Below are 19,166 nucleotides of genomic sequence, written 5' to 3'. Positions count from 1 at the left end.
GTTCATATTCTAAGAAGCTAAGGATGGTAACGTAAAGTATCAATTAGAACACCAACTTGGATCGTGTTTTGCCTTATTTCAAGTAACACCTCATAGTTAAAAATAAATAAAATACATTTGAATGTTTATTCTTCTTTTTAAGTAAAATTATTATTAATAATTTATTTCATTTCCTCTTAATTTGTGAGTTTTTAGCCGTTTTGCCAAGTGAATACTCGTGCATAATATTTAATTTCAGCGAGTTGCCAGTTAGTCGCTCTCTGCTGTTGGACCTGTCCTGAAGTTTTCTTTAATACACATTCATTTTATTGAAGATAGTTATTCATGACAGACGTATTTTTATCTTGTATTTTTACATTACAGTCAATTTCTCCATATAGTATACATCATTATTTTAATGTGTACTCAGTTGATGCCTTTCCTTAAGATGATGAATAAGATCAGGAAACATTGCAGTTTTTTTTTAACTGTACTTAACAATTGGAATGCTGATATATAAGACCTGTTTAGTGTCACGCAGACTGGACCAGCACCTTGTGGTTTAAAATCCCGTTTCTTAACCTTGAGATAATACAGGTGCATCTCAATAAATTAGATTATCATCGAAAAGTTCATTTATTTCAGGAATTCAACTCAAAAAGTGAAACTCATATATTATATAGATCCATTACACACAGTGTGTATATTTCAAGCGTGTATTTCTGTTCATTTTCCTGATTATGGCCTACAGGTAATGAAAATACATCAGAAAATTAGAATACTGTATTACATAAGACTAATAAAAAATGATTTTTAATACAGAAATGTTGGCCTAATGAAACGTATGTTCATGTACGCACTCAATACTTGGTCTGGGCTCCTTTTGCATGAATTACTGCATCAATGTGGCGTGGCATGGAGGCGATCAGCCATTGGCACTGCTGAGGTGTTATGGAAGCCCAGGATGCTTTAATAGCGGCCTTCAGCTCATCTGCATTGTTGGGTCTGGTGTCTATTATCTTCCTCTTGACAATACCCTATAGATTCTCTATGGGGCTTAGTTAGGTCAGGTGAGTTTGCTGGCCAATCAAGCACAGTGATACCATGGTCATTAAAGGAGGTATTGATATTTTTGGCAGTGTGGACAGGTGCCAAGTCTTGCTGGAAAATGAAATCAGCATTTCCATAAAGCTTGTCAGCAGAGGGAAGCATGAAGTGCTCTAAAATTTACTGGTAGACGGCTGCACTGACTTTGGACTTGATAAAACACATTGGACTAGCACCAGCAGATGACATGGCTCCCCAAATCATCACTGACTGTGGAAACATCACACTGCACCTCAAGCAACTTGGATGCCTCTCCACTCTTCTCCAGACTCTGCAACCTTGATTTCCAAATGAAATTTACTTTCATCTGAAAAGAGGACTTTGGGTCACTAAGTAACAGTCCAGTCCGTTTTCTCCATAGCCCAGGTAAGATGCTTCTGACATTGTCTCTGGTTCAAGAGTGGCTTGACACAAGGAATGCGACAGTTGTTGCCCATGTCCCAGATGTCTGTGTGTGGTGGCTCTTGAAGCACTGACTCCAGCCGCAGTCTACTCCTTGTGAATCTCCCACAAATTCTTGAATCAGCTGTGCTTCACAATCCTCTCAAGGCTGCGGTTATCCCTGTTGCTTGTGCATCTTTTTCTGCCACATTTTTTCCTTCCACTCAACTTTCTATTAATATGCTTGGATACAGCACTCTGTGAACAGCCAGCTTCCTTAGCAATGACATTTTGTGGCTTGCCCTCCTTATGGAGGGTGTCAATGACTGTCTTCTGGACAACTGTCAGGTCAGCAGTCTTCCTCATGATTGTGTGGCCTACTGAACCAGACTGAGAGACCATTTAAAGGCTCAGGACACCTTTGCAGGTGTTTTGGGTTAATTAGCTGAGGGGAATGTGACACCATGCATCTACAATATTGAACTTTTACACAATATTCTAATTTTCTGAGATACTGAATTTTCAGTTTTCATTAGCTATAGGCCATAATCAGCAAAATGAAAAGAAATAAACGCTTGAAATATATCACTCTGTGTGTAATGAATCTATATAATTTGACTTTTTGAATTGAATTACTGAAATAAATTAACCTTTCCACGATATTCTAATTTACTGAGATGCACCTGTACACATACAACAAGTAGTCCAACTACAGCAGTCTTGAAGAACTGTTCCTTGTGCAAACCTGCAAGAAAACAGTTATAGGGGAACTTTAAACACAGAACTCAGAAGTAAGGATATTGGCTAAGCTGCAGGCTATCATAACAAGTGCTTCAAACCCATGGGGAAATGTGAGCTGTCCAGAGACATTTGAGGAAGTAAGAGGCATTGATGAGCCTTTTTGACAGGAGCCAAAATGTGTTGTAACCACTTTAGTTCATTATAGTCACTTTAAGAAACTTGAAGCTGCTTGCTTTTTTGACGACATCCCTTCAAATGTAGATATCAGTGTGGTATGCCTTCTTCCTCCTGATCAAGCCTATGTCTGGCTCTTAGATTTTGCTGTCATTATTCAGATTGTTGTCATGGTACCATTAAGTTATCAGGTAAACATCTTCTTTGTTAATTGTTTTGTATTTTTGGTGATCAGGCCTAAGGAGGTGGAGTCATCAGCAAGTTTATTGATGGTGGGGTGGTGGAACTGTGTTTGGCCATAGGGGCAGAGAACAACAAGGAATACAGAAGAGGTCTCAGCACACTGCCCTATGCTGTGCCTATGTTGAGGGTTAGCACGGAAAATTTGGCACTGCTAATTCACACATCCTGAGGTCTGTTGGTTAGGAAATCCTAAATCCAGTTACAGAGATTGACACCAAATCCTAAATTGAGGAGATTAGTGGTCAGTTTTTCTGGTACAAGAATATCAAATGCTGAGCTATTAACAGGACACTGGTGTAACAGTTTTTATTATCAAGATATACCAGGGTGAAGTTCAAAGGATATGGCATCTTGTTGGGTCTGGTTTTGGTGATATGCAAACTGGAAGGGGATATTGGCTATCTACAATATTCTTAATAATGTGTTCCAGCAACACTTCATCACAACTGGAATGAGTGCCACTTATCTGGTAAAAGTTTGTCATCAAAACTAAAAAAATAGTGGTAGACTTCAGAAAAAAAAATTCCCCTGACTCCAGTCTTTGTTGAAATCTCTTTAGTTGCAACCACAGAAGCCAAATGCAAAAAGGAATAGAGTTATAGGCTTTATAGGATCATTATCGTGACCCTGCTCAGGGTATAGTGGGTTTAAAAAATGGACGAATGAATTACTGTCACATTTATACAGTGCCAGTCCTTTGGAGCAGACAACATTACTGCTTATGTTTTATTAGTCACTGATTGCAAGTCTGCTTTTTATGCAGTGAATGGTTGACATGGTGCCATGAAAACACTTTAGACCAACTGACTTAAGAGAGTACTCAAGAAGGTCTTTCTGGGCTGTCTGAAGGCAGTTGCAAAGATAAAGATGTTGGCTAAGCTGCAGGCTGTCATAAACAGTGCTTTACACTCCATGCTTGACACCTTGTTAACTAGTGGAACATAGTCAGCACAATACAAATTCTACTGTGGTGGTTCTGATGGTGCAATCAGAGGTCTGTTTTTACTTGTTGCCATCAGACTTCGGGACCCATACTATGACTAAACTACATTAAAACTAAGAACCACTTAATACAATTCAGGATCAAGGTGAGGATAATGTTTGACCTGGTGAAACTGGGCAACAGGCAGAAACCAGCTTAAACTGTGCATCAATCTGTTGTAAGGCCCATGTGTCAAAGACAGACACTCACACACTGGGTCAATTTCCATCCATCCATCCATTTTCCAACCCGCTGAATCCAAACAGGGTCACGGGGGTCTGCCGGAGCCAATCCCAGCCAACACAGGGCACAAGGCAGGGAACCAATCCCAGGCAGGGTGCCAACCCACCGCAGGACACACACAAACACATCCACACACCAAGCACACACTAGGGCCAATTTAGAATCGCCAATCCACCTAACCTGCATGTCTTTGGATTGTGGGAGGAAACCGGAGCGCCCGGAGGAAACCCACGCAGACACGGGGAGAACATGCAAACTCCACGCAGGGAGGACCCGGGAATCGAACCCAGGTCCCCAGGTCTCCCAACTGCGAGGCAGCAGCGCTACCCACTGCGCCACCGTGCCGCCCTCTGGGTCAATTTAAAAACATAAATTCATCTAACTTGCAGATTTTTGGGAAACATGAATGGCATGCCAGAATACTAGAGGAAGGATCCACAAAAACAAAGGGAGAATATGCAAAGTCCACATGGAAATAACGGAATAAAGGATTCAGGCACACAATGTTGAACACATGGTTGTGACATCAAATCTGTCTACTATATAATAAAACACTATTATTTGTATGTGTATGCATGCGTGTGTGTCCAGTCCCACCGAGCAATCTAATTTGTCAGTTTGGCTTTGAAGGTTTAGAAGGTAAGGATAATGGCTTGATACTTTATTGGTGCAAAGTTCAATTCCTGATTGTGACAATTTTTTTTATTATTTTTATAAAAAAGGAGTTAAATGGATCATTTCAAAGGCAACAAAGTGAATAACGTATTGAGTGATGCTGGATCAGTAAGTACTAACAAGGTGCAACCCGAATTGCCTTTAAAGACGAGAAGCACTTGCAAAAATATGAATGATGCTTTCACAGCGGGTAACAGGGCCCCATCTACCATTGGTCGTAGTCAAAAAGCAGAAAGGAGGCGAGCAGGGCACATCATACTGACAGCATTTGGGATGCAAGGTTTACAGGAATAAGGTTGAAAGAGGAAGCTCCAGGGTTGACAGGTTCAGACTCACTAGATAGATAGATAGATAGATAGATAGATAGATAGATAGATAGATAGATAGATAGATAGATAGATAGATAGATAGATAGATAGATACTTTATTAATCCCAAAGGGAAATTCACATACTCCAGCAGCAGCATACTAATAAAGAAAATATTAAATTAAAGAGTGATAACAATGCAGGTATACAGACAGACAATAACTTTGAATAATGTTAACGTTTACCCCCTCGGGTGGTATTGAAGAGTCGCATAGTGTGGGGGAGGAACGATCTCCTCAGTCTGTCAGTGGAGCAGGAAAGTGATAGCAGTCTGTAGCTGAAGCTGTTCCTCTGTCTGGAGATGATACTGTTCAGTGGATGCGGATAGTCATCCCTATCACTAGGATACTGAGGAAAGGCATAGGAGGAAGGCTGAGAGTAAACATAGGGAAAGAGATATCAAATAACATTTTTTAAGAATTGATTCTCCTCCCTGTCACTGGAAAGTATATAGTTCCTAAATATAAAAACGGGTTTATTAGCATATGCAAATAAGAATTTCACTGTACTCTGTACACATGACAATACTGATCCCATAAACATATGTTGTAGTTATTGTGGTATTTTCTGCATCTGAGGATATTAAAATGTAATTGTTAAGGTGTGTGGGCGGCACGGTGGCGCAGTGGGTAGCGCTGCTGCCTCGCAGTTGGGAGACCTGGGGACCCGGGTTTGCTTCCCGGGCCCTCCCTGCGTGGAGTTTGCATGTTCTCCCCGTGTCTGCATGGGTTTCCTCCGGGCACTCCGGTTTCCTCCCACAGTCCAAAGACATGCTGGCTAGGTGGATTGGCGATTCTAAATTGTCCCTAGTGTGTGTTTGGTGTGTGGGTGTGTTTGTGTGTGTCCTGCGGTGGGTTGGCACCCTGCCCGGGATTGGTTCCTGCCTTGTGCCCTGTGTTGGCTGGGATTGGCTCCAGCAGACCCCCGTGACCCTGTGTTCGGATTCAGCGGGTTGGAAAATGGTTGGTTGGTTGTTAAGGTGTGTCCATATTCTGTGTAACTGCACTGAACCGTTCCGTATAGGATGTAGCATCTATTTTGAGAATGAAGTCGTGAGGCTACTATTTTTTTCCAAGGACTTTCAGAACAAAATTATATTTGAAATTACTCCCACAATTATTCAGTACAGTCAGAACTAATTCTAATTGCCTTCTACAAAGTCCTGACATAAGTCAACATTAAACTTTCACACAATAAGTTATGAGAACAAGCTCACGCCGTGAAGTACACGCGCTGTCAACTTAATTTTTATGTTTCCGCGCGAGCCCGCCTCCGTCCTACGTCTCGCCGTACGTACACTACGTCCAAGAAGCGCATGCGCACTTGCTCAGTAATGCCATATGTGTCTGCGTGCTGCTGTGCAGTGCGAAAACTGTTAGTCAGACTTTGAGGGTGAATACTGAGATAAGGGGAAATGGGTAAAAAACAGAAGAACAAGAGCGACGACAGGTAACCGACACCTTAAATATTGGAATGTATTGGGCATGGGTCGAGGGTCGAGAGAATAATGTTTTGGGTGACGAATTGCCGTGGATCACCGCTTCAGGCCTATGAGGTGATGGGTTATTTAAACGCTAGCTGATCCACTATTGCTGGTTTGTGTTGCCGGTCTGCTGAACATATGTGATCTGAGGCGTGAAAAATGCTTCCTAAGAAGTGCCTGCGACAGACTAAGAAAAGGAAGATGATTGTAGATCGTTTTCCATGTTAACCAAATGGCTTTCTTACCCCCTTATCTATGTTAGCGTGAATAAAAAGTGGAAATGCTTTTATTCATTCATTTAAACAAATACGAATGCCCCAAGTATGTGCTACATCATCTATTTCTTTGTCAGATGGAACTGCATATGTTCTGTCATGAAAGAGTCCGTCACCTGAATGGCTGTGATGCAATGGAGGCAGTGTATCATAAAGTGCATTAAGAAAAAAGAAAGATCTGAGAGTTAGAACAAAGGTTCTAGATATAACCTGCGTAATATGTTGTTGAAAGATGCATTGTAATTATGAAAATAGCTACATGGAGAATGTTTAGGACAGTAGTTTGGATAACTGTCAGTTGTTTGCCTCTTTATATACTGGACTTATCACTAAGTAGTATCTGTTTTTTGACGTGACATACATAGTGGATAAAACATTTTCACGCGGGAAAGTAAAGGTATATATTTGCACTGAACCCCTTCTAAAAATTATTTTCTGTATTAAGTATTTGCACCTAAACTTTGTGGGAATTCCATGTGACGTGTTATAGTGGATTTATTATAGCGCATTAAGATAAAATAAAAAGATACACTTTGTCTCCATAGGGGAAATATATATCTGACACAATAATTAATTTACATAATAATTAACACACCAAACTCCTCTACTTACATAAGAGAAAAATACATAGCACACAAACCTGTTTATGTACAGTACATACGGGAAAAGACAACCCTCATATACATTAAAAAAAAAAATCAATTGAAATATCCTCTAAAACTCTCCTTTAATAATTCCTGATTTTAAGTGAATTTATAAATTACTTAACCCATCTGGAGTCAGTGTGTGTCATAACAGATTTTAGAAAATGTTCCCAGCTGACCATCTCAGTTTTGCATTGTACTTACTGAAAATAAAGTTGCACCCAATAACTGGTCAGCAAAACTTTAGGCTTACATGTTTTTTGTGTCTGAGATAGAAAAGGTTTTAAAACTGGGTTGTGCCTCTAGTTTTATTGTAAAAAAATGAGTTTTTTCTTAAAAAATGACAGTGTTCCTTAAGTCATAACTTCATGCTAAGTGCATGAAAGTTTCAGGGATTGTTATTTAGTATTAGATGTCTTCAGTATCTGAAATAGTTGGTTCACAGTTGCATATTTGCCATTTTATAGCTTGCTGAAAATTATATATAAAAAATTCTTTCATGCTGTGGAGCAGCTTTGGCCCTGTATATCTCCACACTAAGCCACATCACATCTTTAAAATTTGATAGGTATTACACATGTTATATATAGTTTTCATTTTTAATACCCTATAAATAATAAAAAGTTTGATTTCTTTCAGATGGACACCTAGTTGCTAAAGAAGAACTATTTCACGAGCAATACCTATCAAAATGTGAGAGATGTAATGTGGTTTAGTGTAGAGATATAGAAGACCAAAGTTACTGTGCAGCACAAAATCATTTTCTAATGCAATATTTAGCAAGGCATGAAATGGCAAACGTGCAACTGTTGGCCTACTGTTTTAGAAGTTAAAGACATCTAATTCTAAAGAAAAATCCCAGACATCTCACACATCTGGCATCAACAGTTTAAAAATTGTGACTTCTGGAATATTGTCATTTTTAGTAGCACTATTTTTTTTTAATTATAATTATGGCATAAATAAATTTCAATTCTGTATGCATTAAAATCTTTATATTGATGAAAATGAATAATAGAAATTTTAGTCATTAAATGCAAAAGCTTCAAGTAGTGCAGTCTTTTGTAAGAGTAAAGTTATGTAAACAATAAAAAGTAAAGAAATTTAAATTTGGTCAATTTTTTTTTTATTGATGAAAACATACTGTTAATGAAGTAGTATAATGAAATGTTAGTGTCATTAAATGTCTATTAAATAAGTATTGCAATCTTTTGTAAACTATACATACTTTTTTAAACATAAGCATTAAGTAAACATTCAAGTAAAAAGAACATTAATGAGGCCTTTAAAAGTAGCACACAAGCAGACTATTAACCTATTTAAAGGCTTTGCATAAATACAAAGAAGTGCATTTGCATTTTTGTGTGAACAAGCTACAATGTCTGTGGACCTTCTTTAGTGCTAAAGACTGTTGCTCCTCAATGAACATCACAGAATGGAACCTACCTGCAGGTAAAAATAATTGCATATCCCTGACTTAATGCCTTGTGCATTTAACTGACTTCAAAAAGTGTAGAATGGGTCCACAGAAGTGCCCATTTTGTGAATTCTGTCCACAGACTTGTTGTTGCTACTCTGAAGATCCAGCTTAGGTCCATTAGGTGGCTACCTACTGGGAATATGAGGCCTGACCTGGCCAGACCTCCAAGACCAGGTTGTTTCGATGGAGTTTGCCCGAAGTTTGGGTCAGGAATTTAAGGGTGCGACTGCTGATCCTAATGTGATGTGGTAGACCTTCTGTGACAAGGCCCAGAAGGTTGCTGAGGGTTGTGTTGGTTTTACCAGTGGTCCCAAAAGGAGGTGTTTCATCTCGCAGGGCACTCTGGATATTATTGAGAGGAGCTGCAGCGCACAGCTTCATGACAACTCTGGTCTGTACCGGGATCTGAAAAGGACTGCTGCAAGGGCTCTAAGGGCAGATTAGGAGGCGTTTGTTAAAGGAATCTGTGAGCAAGTGACACACTATCTATGGTCTAGTGACCCACATCCTGCCTACAGATGAATTGAAGCATGCACATCCGAATCTGTTCCTGAGAGAGTAGCAGTCAGGGTGGCTGATGGAATGGTCCTTATGGATGACAGTGCAGTTGTGACATGCTGGGCTGGCTACTTTGAGCAGCTGTTTCAAGCTGATCCTCCAACTAGGACGCTGCATATCTCTGGGTTCGCGGTTCTTGAGGCTGATCCTTCAATTATATGTGAATCATCCATTCTCACTGTACAGATGGTAAACAAGTTGAGGGTAGGGAAGGCTGCAGGGATCTCCGGTATCCAGGGTGAACTTCTCCAGGCTGGTGGTAAGGCTGTCCTCCTGGTATTACAAGCAATCATTGCTTCCATTTGAGAGACGGATGTCATCCCAAATGACTGGAAAATAGGAGTTGTCGTCCCTATTTGGAAAGGAGAGGGTGATTGCCAGGATTTCGGCAACTACAGGGGGATAAAAGACTGCTGTTGGTGCTGGGCAAGGTGCTTGCTAAGGTCGTCCTCATTAGGATCCATGGTCACTTGCTCACCTACCAGCACCTGGAGCAGTCTGATTTTATGCCTAAGACTCTGTGGTATCCCCTCAAATTTGCTGTATATCATGGCTGGCCTGTACACTGGTATTGTGAGTGCTGTGTTCAATAGTGGCAGAACCTCAGTGAGATTTTCCCAGTTGATTCTGGGGTTCGTCTGGGGTGTATTTTTGCTCCTACTCTGTTCAGTGCTTGCATGGGCAGGGTCATGGGGTCAAACGGCTTTAGAGTATCAGTTAGTGAAGAGAGATTCACTGATCTTGACTTTGTTTGCAGAGTCAATGGAGGCTGTGATCGGGGCTCTCAAGAGTCTGAGCAAGGAGTCTGAGTGTCTGGGCTTTCGAGTGTCCTGGATTAAAAAAAACAAGATCCAGGTCTTTAATGACCTGTTGGGCATAGCCATCAGCAGTGTGTCTGACTGTGGAGATAGTGTTGACCTTGTCGAGAGGTTTACATACCTCAGGAGCAACATTCATGTCTATGGTTACTTTTTCTATGAAGTCCATAGATGAACTGGGAGATTATGGGGTGTCATGAGGATGCTAGAAAGGGGTGTGTGGCACTCCTGGTATCGTTGCGAAAGGAAGAAACATCTTTAGAGTCCTGGTGTTTCCCGTTTTATTATGCTTACGAGACATGAATACTATCCATTGACCTGTGACAAAGACTGGACTCCTCCGGTACTGTGTCTTTTCGGAGAGTCCTTGGGTACCACTGGTTTGACTTTGTATCGATTGAGTGGTTGCTTATGGGGTCCCAAACGAGGCACATAACCTACATTGTGAGGGAGTGTCAGTTATGGCACTGTGGTCATGTGGTGCGATCCCCCAATGGTGATCTGGCTCAGAGGATCCTCATTGTTGAGGACCCGAGTGGCTGGACCAGGCCAAGGGGGGATGCCCACAAAACACCTGGCTGTGGCAGATAGATGGTCATTTCTGGGGGTTGGGACTAGACTGGTTGCCAACTATGATCCCAAGCTGTTTTATAGTGTGGAGGGTGCGGCAACGTGTTGTACCGGTGTATGCTTCCCAACCTGATATGACCTGTTTAACTAAACTGATTGTGTTAGCTCTTTTAGTTAGTATTGTGTGGTACCAAATCTTGCATGCAGGCTTCCATGTATCTTGTGATTTTCTGTTCCCATGAGCTAGAAAGCTGATGTAATTCCAGATGCCACTCTGGCTCCCATCTTTGTCAATTAATCAGGTTAGTGAAGCCTCCTAAGCTGCTGAAGTTGTCATATTAACACCTGTGAATGGAGGGAAACAGGGCTGCAACTGTAACCAAGGTGGAACAGAAGTGAATTCTCAATTTAGACTGCAGAATCAACACCATGAAAAATGAAGTAATTGAGTAATTAAAGTATTGAAGTAATTTTAAAATGTTAAAATCAATACTTATTGATATTTCAATTCTTTTAACAAATCTATTTTGCGAAGACGATGCTTTTAAGTGGAATGAAGAGGTGGCTAAGGATGTATTAACACTGGTAATTTGTTCTCTGCACGAGGTTGTTTGTCCGCATGTAACCCTGCAAGTTGTAGTTTGTTTGACTAGTGTGTTTGCTCCATGCTGCAACAACCGTTCCGTGCCCTGGCCCACTTGGTAAGAGGTGGGCCCGAGCATGGTTCAGTAGCATTCTGGAACATTGCTCAGGCATGTTTAGCGATCAAATGGAAAACAGACATAGTGTCAATGATGCGTCAAGTCAGGTAATGCAATTCTCATTTCATTCAATATCTTTTGAGTTAAAAGCAGGTTTTTATTCTCACCTTACACATGAACATGAATTGTAGTTGGCAAGAAAAGCTGCAGATTCCTTCCTTAACATCATTTGTCACAGTAAAAATCTTCTTGTAAATGCAGCATGATTTACAGCAAACGCTGTGCAGCACACTCAATAAATCTGTAAGAAGGTAGAGTGTTATCTTGCCCTACACAACTCCAATTTGACATGCATTCTGTCACTCGGTGTTCGGAATTTGTTTTGGTTTTACAAGAAGTCATGGTTATGGTGAAAGTTTGCCCGGGCCCATACGTTAAGCGCAGTATGAATGCAGGCTAGCAGGGGAGTAGGAAGGTGGGACAGTTGGCGCTTAGGCACCAAACGAAACAAACATGCCTAGTGTTTCTGGCTTATAGCTCCACGGGCTTAGGTGTCATTTCTAGGCTTGTTACATTCTGTATGGACTTTCAAAGTTTTTCCCAAATCCACATAGAGTGATATGTATGAATGAAAATGTGGTAGTGTGTCCGTTATGTCCATGATTTGATTTTGCCACCTATACCTTGCTCCTGTGAAACCCACTAACAGCAAGAAAGCAGATAATTATATAAAATTAACTTAGTTTCTATAATATTTTGTAATTCAGCTGCAGGTCTTGTCTTTTGATACTTTGGAGTATGGGACCTATTCACTTTTCAAGCAAGCTGTTTCAGTGCTTTGGAAAGGATAGAATTCAGACAGTGAATATTCAAGTAAATGGTTTGTTTCCCAGAATCAAGCATCTTAGACAGAAGCAAAGCAGCGTGAGACTTGGACAGGAAAGTAATGCACAAAATTTGATTAGAGTTGGTTAAAATGATAAAGTCAGTAATTGGCTACTAAGGTATGAGCCAGCATGTTACCAGAAAGCACAGTCTGATTGTTTGAGGAAAAAAATATAAAATAGAGGAAAATACGGGAATTGGGTAGATGGTTTAAATTGAAAGAGAAAGTTGGATTCATCAGATAGAAAATGCAAATAAAAATCAAGATATGAGAGAAACATAAGGAAAGTCAAGATTGAAAGAGGGAGGCAATATTATAACCCTCTTCCTTATCAAATTTAATGATTTGCTAATGTAATTTACCACCAGAATTGTAATTTTTAAATTTTTTTAAAAAGTAGTAGCATTGCATGTGTACAGAGAGTAACATTCTTACTTGCATGTCTAACAAACTGAAAATGATTGCTTTATATCACACAGCTTTATAAGAGATTTGTTTAAACATAATTTATATTTTGTGCACCTTACATTAATTCCTGGAGAATATATGGTGCTTTATATTGCACAGCTTTATAAGACATTTGTTTAAACATAATTTATATTTTGTGCACCTTGCATTAATTCCTGGAGAATATATGGTGCTTTATATTGCACAGCTTTATAAGACATTTGTTTAAACATAATTTATATTTTGTGCACCTTGCATTAACTCATGGAAAATACATAAACTGCAAAAGCAGTGTTTTTACAAATCTGTTTAAATCTAATTTTATGTTCTTGGCAACATCAGACACAAGGTATGAACTAGCTGGCAAGATTGTGTCTCTGTTACAGGGTACACATGAACACACACGCAGAGTTAAGCTGGAGTTGGCATATGATCTCATGTACTTTCTTTGGTTGTGGCACAAAACTATTAAATAATTCTTAAATACTGGGAACTTGTTTTCATCTATACCAGCATAATGTTCCTAGCGATGTATTGCAACCTTGCCAATTAATCTAGGGCAGTTCAACTTTAGTGAAAACTATTATAGCATCAGATTAATTATGTGTGATCCAGGGGCCTTTAACATGGGTACAAAACCTAGCCTACTAAGTAAATGCATGGATATGTATAACTTTGCATGTGCATGCTTGCATTCATGTGGAACACTGTAAGAGTTTCATCATATTTGATTTTTTTTACTAGGTCAGCATTTTTTGGTCCTGAGGAATGTGGCACAGGACCTCCTACATTTACTTTGTGCTTTTCTTTTGCTGATGCAACTCACTGTAACTTTGGTAGTACAGCCCTCTTATAAAAAAGAAGCCTGCTGTGATTCATGCTTCTTAATTCTCCACACCAGCTTTGTTAGTGATAACAAGAAAGAAGTGAGTACGAGCAGTTAGGTATGGTATTTTTTTGTATGACATGCCGAATAAAATCTGCTATTTTTGTTTTACATTGAAGTTCAACTGCTCTTTTTATTTATTTATATGTATGTGTGTGTGTGTGTGTGTGTGTGTGTGTGTGGGGGTATATAAATACATGGCATGGAAGGAACTTGGTGGTATTTTATTTTTGGCATTTTAAATATATTTTCATATTTTGGACAATAATAAATTTTAAATTTCCCTCCTATTGGGGATGCTTATTTTCTGTTTATCTCCTTTTATGAAAGCAAGAGTAATATTTGTAATCCAAGTGTTTTTAAACATCACATTTTCTTATAAATAATTGTTTGTATTTTACAGTTTTATAATTTTTCAAAATGAAAATATTTGTTTTGATGCGATTATGTTTAATAGTGCCATATACACTTAGTAACCACTTTATTAGGAACAACCAGTTGTAACCAGACCCCATTTTCCATCCTGAACAGCCTGAATTCTTTGAGACATTAATTCAAGAAAGTGTCTTGAAATACTCCTGAGATTTTGATCCATACTAAGTCAATTAGCATCATGCAGTCCTGGCTTTTTTTATTGTTTTGTCCATTTTGGGCCACACATTCATGTTTCCAACCTTCCTTTTCACCTTATCCCAGTAGTAGTTTATTGGATTGAGATCTGGGAATTTTGGCATCCGATAGAGTAAATGAAAGTCACTGTCAAATTTGTGGAATCCAGTTTAAATGATGAGTGCTTTGTGACATGTAGCATTATTCTGCGGATTGCAATAACATATTCGCGAGATAAAAGTTTAATGAGAAGACACGAGGTATAAACGAACCACACGCCGTGGCGCAACGTTAGGGGCAACAGTTTCAACCATTCTATGATCTGCTTCTCGCAACTGAAAGACGGCACATGGCGGATGTTAGCCGACTTGCTGACCGCAACGTTAGGGGCTTCAACTATGGCGCTGACGCCACATCTCAGTGCCAACACTTTGCAGACTCTACTTAAAAGACACGCCCTCCTCACTGGACAGTTAAAAACACCAATCAAACTAACGATGACATCAAGTATTACCCAATCAAAAGTAGGAAAGGAGGCATCTTCATAAAATGCGTGTGGGATGATTTGCATGACACGCTGCTTTAAAAAAAAAATGATAAAAAAAATACGGGATAAATCCCGTCCAGTATTGATTCAAAACGGGACGCGCAATTTCATTCTCAAACGCGGCACGATTCCGTATTTTAAAGGACGGGTGGCAACCCTACAGTGCCAGGTAACCACCCATACAATCAGATTGTGATTCAGACTAGGAATGCAATGAATGTAATTACCCCGATGTACATACAAGGCGAAAGTCTTGCAACATTCAAAGATGATGGTTTGGGATAAGTACACCATACAACATAAAAGAGCTTATGAAGCCTTGAACCGAAAAAGCAAGATCTCAGAGATCGTAAAAAAAAAAATAGGAGGTAATGTCGTTTTACTCGCTGTAGATTTTAGTCAAACATTACCAGTTATTCCACGAGGGAGACCAGCAGATGAACTCAACGCGTGTTTAAAATCCATGCTTCTCCCACGCTCAGTTATATGTCGCGTGTTCTCCAGTAGGTGCACCAAAAAATGTATACATTTAAGCATGTAATGGGCAAACAAAAAATGAGGTATACCCGAAGGCACTGCAGTAGTACTTAATGTAACTTTACTTCTTAAATGTTAATGTTTTACTGTTTAATAATTTATACGCTTCTTATATGTTGTTCAAATTCTTTTATCAAAATACCACTGACAGCGCAATGCACGATAACATGGAGTGAATACACCATACGCATCCGCCCACGGCTGCCCTGCTGTGCGCAGATAGGAGTTGATTCTACAATAAAATAAAATAAAGATAAAAAGAGTAAAACAATCATCACCCATAAAGTGTGTGTGTGTGTGTATATATATGTGTATATATATATGTTGATATGTGTATATGTATATATATAATATATATATATATATATATATATATATATATATATATATATATATATATATGTAGATATGTATATATATGTGTATATATATATATATGTATATATATGTTTATATGTGTGTGTGTGTATTTTATATATATAAAACACAGCAACACTCATAACAATGACAACACAATTACATTCACAATCGTGTTACGTTATTTTTAAAATGTTTCCTTTTTTTTTCATAACCTCTTTAACACACTACTTCTCTGCTGCGAAGCGCGGGTATTTTGCTAGTTAGCAATAAGATGCAAATGACAAAAGAAACCAGCAGTTATCCATTTTGCTTGTTACCCTTTACACCTGTGTGTATTTATCGTGCAACATTTGGTTTAATTAAATACTTGGAAGGAAAGAGAAGAGAAAAAAGTGAAGGATTGAGAATTACCCATCCGTTTTACACTTCAAAGTATTTGGATGATATCCTTAGAATGGAAAAAAAATCTAGGATATGAGAATGACTTGACATAGCAGAGTTAAAGCACTAATAAACCATGAAATGTAATTATTGGCAAGGATTGTTTTCTAATTAAGCAACTGGGTTGGAACAAAAACTCGCAGCCACTGCGGCCCTCTAGGAATGACTTTGCCCACCCCTGTTTTATATTTTACTAAAAATTATAAGGCTTAGATTTAGGTCCGGTCACTGTCTTTACGTGGAGATTGTATGTTTTCTTCTGTTTGTGTGGGGTTACCTCTGGGTATGCGGAGTATTACTGTAACATCCAAGAGATGTATGTTTTAGGTGACTTTGTGACAAGAATTATCCCTTTGTGAGAGAATGTTTGTGTTCATACCCAGCAATTGACTGGTATCTGAAGTTTTGTGTTTTGTTGAGGAAGTAAGAAACATGGAAGGCTTGTTTTCTTACAACAGGACTGTTGCTGCTTCTAAGAGGGTGAATTCTTGTATTTTTTAGGCTTTTGTTTCCTGAGCGTCCTGTGCCCGTTAAGCTCTATTGTAAGATGCCAGGACTGCCTATGTATTTTTAAAATGTATAGTTCTAGAGCAGTGTTTCCCAAACTCGGTCCTGGGGAACCCCTGTGGCTGCAGGTTTTTGTTCCAACCAGCTTCTGTTTTTAGTTGAACTCCTGGGCTAATTAAGTGAACTGGTATTTCCCAAGCTGTATGTTTTTAGGGAACAATATAGAAATTAGAAAACTAAGTTTGCTTAAAAAAATATATTAAAATGTACCAAGCAGTTGTATAGGAATAATGTATTTTTTTTCTTTTTAACAGTATTTTCATCTTGATTTTCATTCTACTTTTCTAGGTCTTTCTAATTGTTTAATTAATCCATGATTTACTAATTAGTGGGTCTGACTCTAAAGTAGTTGCAGCCTTTGATTATTCAGTGTTGTTTGCCTGGGTGTCTGATCTGCTCATTTTAAATTGTCATTATTAATATACAACGAAGGGGGGAAAAAGGGCAAAGTATAATGAAATCAACAAAAGAGAGTTAAGCATTTAAATCTATAGCAAAAGCAGAAATATTTCTAAATGTCTTATAAATGTAAAAATCATGCTGCTATGCTTTTCTGAATGTTGAATAAAAATAAAAAAAAACAGCTAATTAAATGAGATCAGTGCTATCAGGTGTTGTCACTGATTAGGAATCTGGTTGGAAGAAAAACCTGCAGCCACAGGGGTTCACCAGGACCGAGTTTGGGAAACACTGTTCTAGAGTGTTGAACTGTGCTAGCCAGTATTGAGAAGTCAAGCAAAATGGTGCCTTTTATTGGCTAACTAAAAAGATTGTAATATCCAAACTTTCGAGGCAACTCAGGCCAATAAAAGGTGTCATTTTGTTTGATTTCTCATTAAAATTTATCGAAAACACTTAACTTTGAAACACAATTACCATGTTTTTGAGGGAATAACTTTGACTTGAAAAATACTAAACTTATCTTTTAACTACCCTGTTTTAGCTGGTTTGTCTGCATATGGTATGTGGTACCACTATTAAATCACATTTTTTAAGAAGAAATAGTATACATATAATTATTTTGGGTTTCACAATGTTTAAAGGATTGCTCCAACTAAAAATTATATATTTTTTAAATGTTACCCCATGTACTTTGTAGTAAAAAACTGAGCTAATATTTATTCTTCAATGGAAGTGAATGATGGCCAATACTAGAAACAGCAAACAATATGAAAAAATGTCATTTCCATGTGGCATTATCCACTTAGTCATTCAGTCGCAGACTCAAAAACGTGAAAAACACTTTCAATTTCACTAAGGTATCGTTACATTGAATTGTGCTTTAAAAGTAGCCATGAAACCCTTTTACATGGGGTCATGCTTTTGAATTGATAAGTGTGACCCCTGTGTGAAAGGGTTCCAGGATGTGGGGTACTTTCATTTTACAGAGGAATCAGTTTAACAAGACTTAAGTGAAAAGTGCACACTTTTGTTTGTTTTGAGTATATGACTGGATGACTTCCTGTGGATTATAAGACATGAGTAATGTGACATTTTTTAATGAGCGTTTTGATATTATTTGCAGTTTCCAGCATTAGTCACAGTCCACTTCCATTGAAGCATAAACTTTACTAACATTGTTTTGCATGAAAACATGAGATAATATTTCTCAGACATTACTACAAAGTACATGTGGGTATGTAACATTTAAAAAAATAATTTTGGGCTGGAACATTTCTTTATGCAAAATTTAACATCATACTGGTTTAAGCAGTTCTGGCAATTTTTGTCTAATTTTATTATTATATCTTTTCTAGCACCAAAGATGATGTGGATATTGATGCTCTTGCTGCTGAAATAGAAGGAGCTGGTGCTGCCAAGGAACAGGACTCCTCAAAATCAAAGTCGAAAAAGAAGAAAAGTAAAAAGGGCCAGGACTTTGAGTGAGTTCTCATGTCTCTTTTAATGGGTTTTCGCTATCTGAGGCTTTTTCACTGAAACTCAATAACTAACATGTTGTTTTATTCTTTATTCAAGTGAAGACGATATTCTTAAAGAACTAGAAGAACTTACTCTAGAAAACCAAGGGGGAAAAACTGACAAGGATCTTTCTGTGAGCAAGGTTTGTTTTTGTTGGTCCTACTTTCTTTATTTGCTAAGCATATTTTTCACTTATGTGTACTTACGGAGACAAAAAAAAAGTGACTGTGATTAAGTGTCAAATCATTTCGAAGACTTTCCACAGCACTGTCAGGAGAACCAAGAAGACAAAAATAGACAGTGAACCCATTTAGTCTGGTTTTCTTCACACATCATAAAGACATGTGTGCTTACTAAGTACATGCTGATATTAGTTGGTGTGGATGTGTACTTGAGTGCACATCGAGATACAGCCCCATCCAGGGTTGTTTCCTGTCTGCTGTCATAGTTGTCTGGACTTGCTAGTGCATTAACCCCAACAAACCAAAATTGTATTAAGCAGGGTTGAAAATGTAAATTAAGTGTTTTATCTGTTAAATATAGTT

At 38.5% G+C, this 19,166-nt stretch overlaps 1 protein-coding gene across 1 annotated transcript in view; it reads left to right on the top strand.

The window, feature by feature from the left end:
• The first annotated feature begins 6,207 nt into the window (after window positions 1-6,207).
• eif5b (eukaryotic translation initiation factor 5B) overlaps window positions 6,208-19,166 on the top strand; it is a 79,386-nt gene continuing 66,427 nt past the window's right edge. The window contains 3 exon segments of the mRNA XM_028800618.2: window positions 6,208-6,341; window positions 18,459-18,584; window positions 18,679-18,763. Of these exon segments, the coding sequence (XP_028656451.2) occupies window positions 6,307-6,341; window positions 18,459-18,584; window positions 18,679-18,763 (246 nt within the window). The 5' untranslated portion in view covers window positions 6,208-6,306.

The sequence above is a fragment of the Erpetoichthys calabaricus genome, chromosome 4, assembly GCF_900747795.2.
Source record: "Erpetoichthys calabaricus chromosome 4, fErpCal1.3, whole genome shotgun sequence".
NCBI classification, from domain to species: domain Eukaryota; kingdom Metazoa; phylum Chordata; class Cladistia; order Polypteriformes; family Polypteridae; genus Erpetoichthys; species Erpetoichthys calabaricus.
The sequence above is the reverse complement of the archived record's forward strand: the minus strand, read 5'-3'. Positions and strand labels throughout refer to the sequence as shown.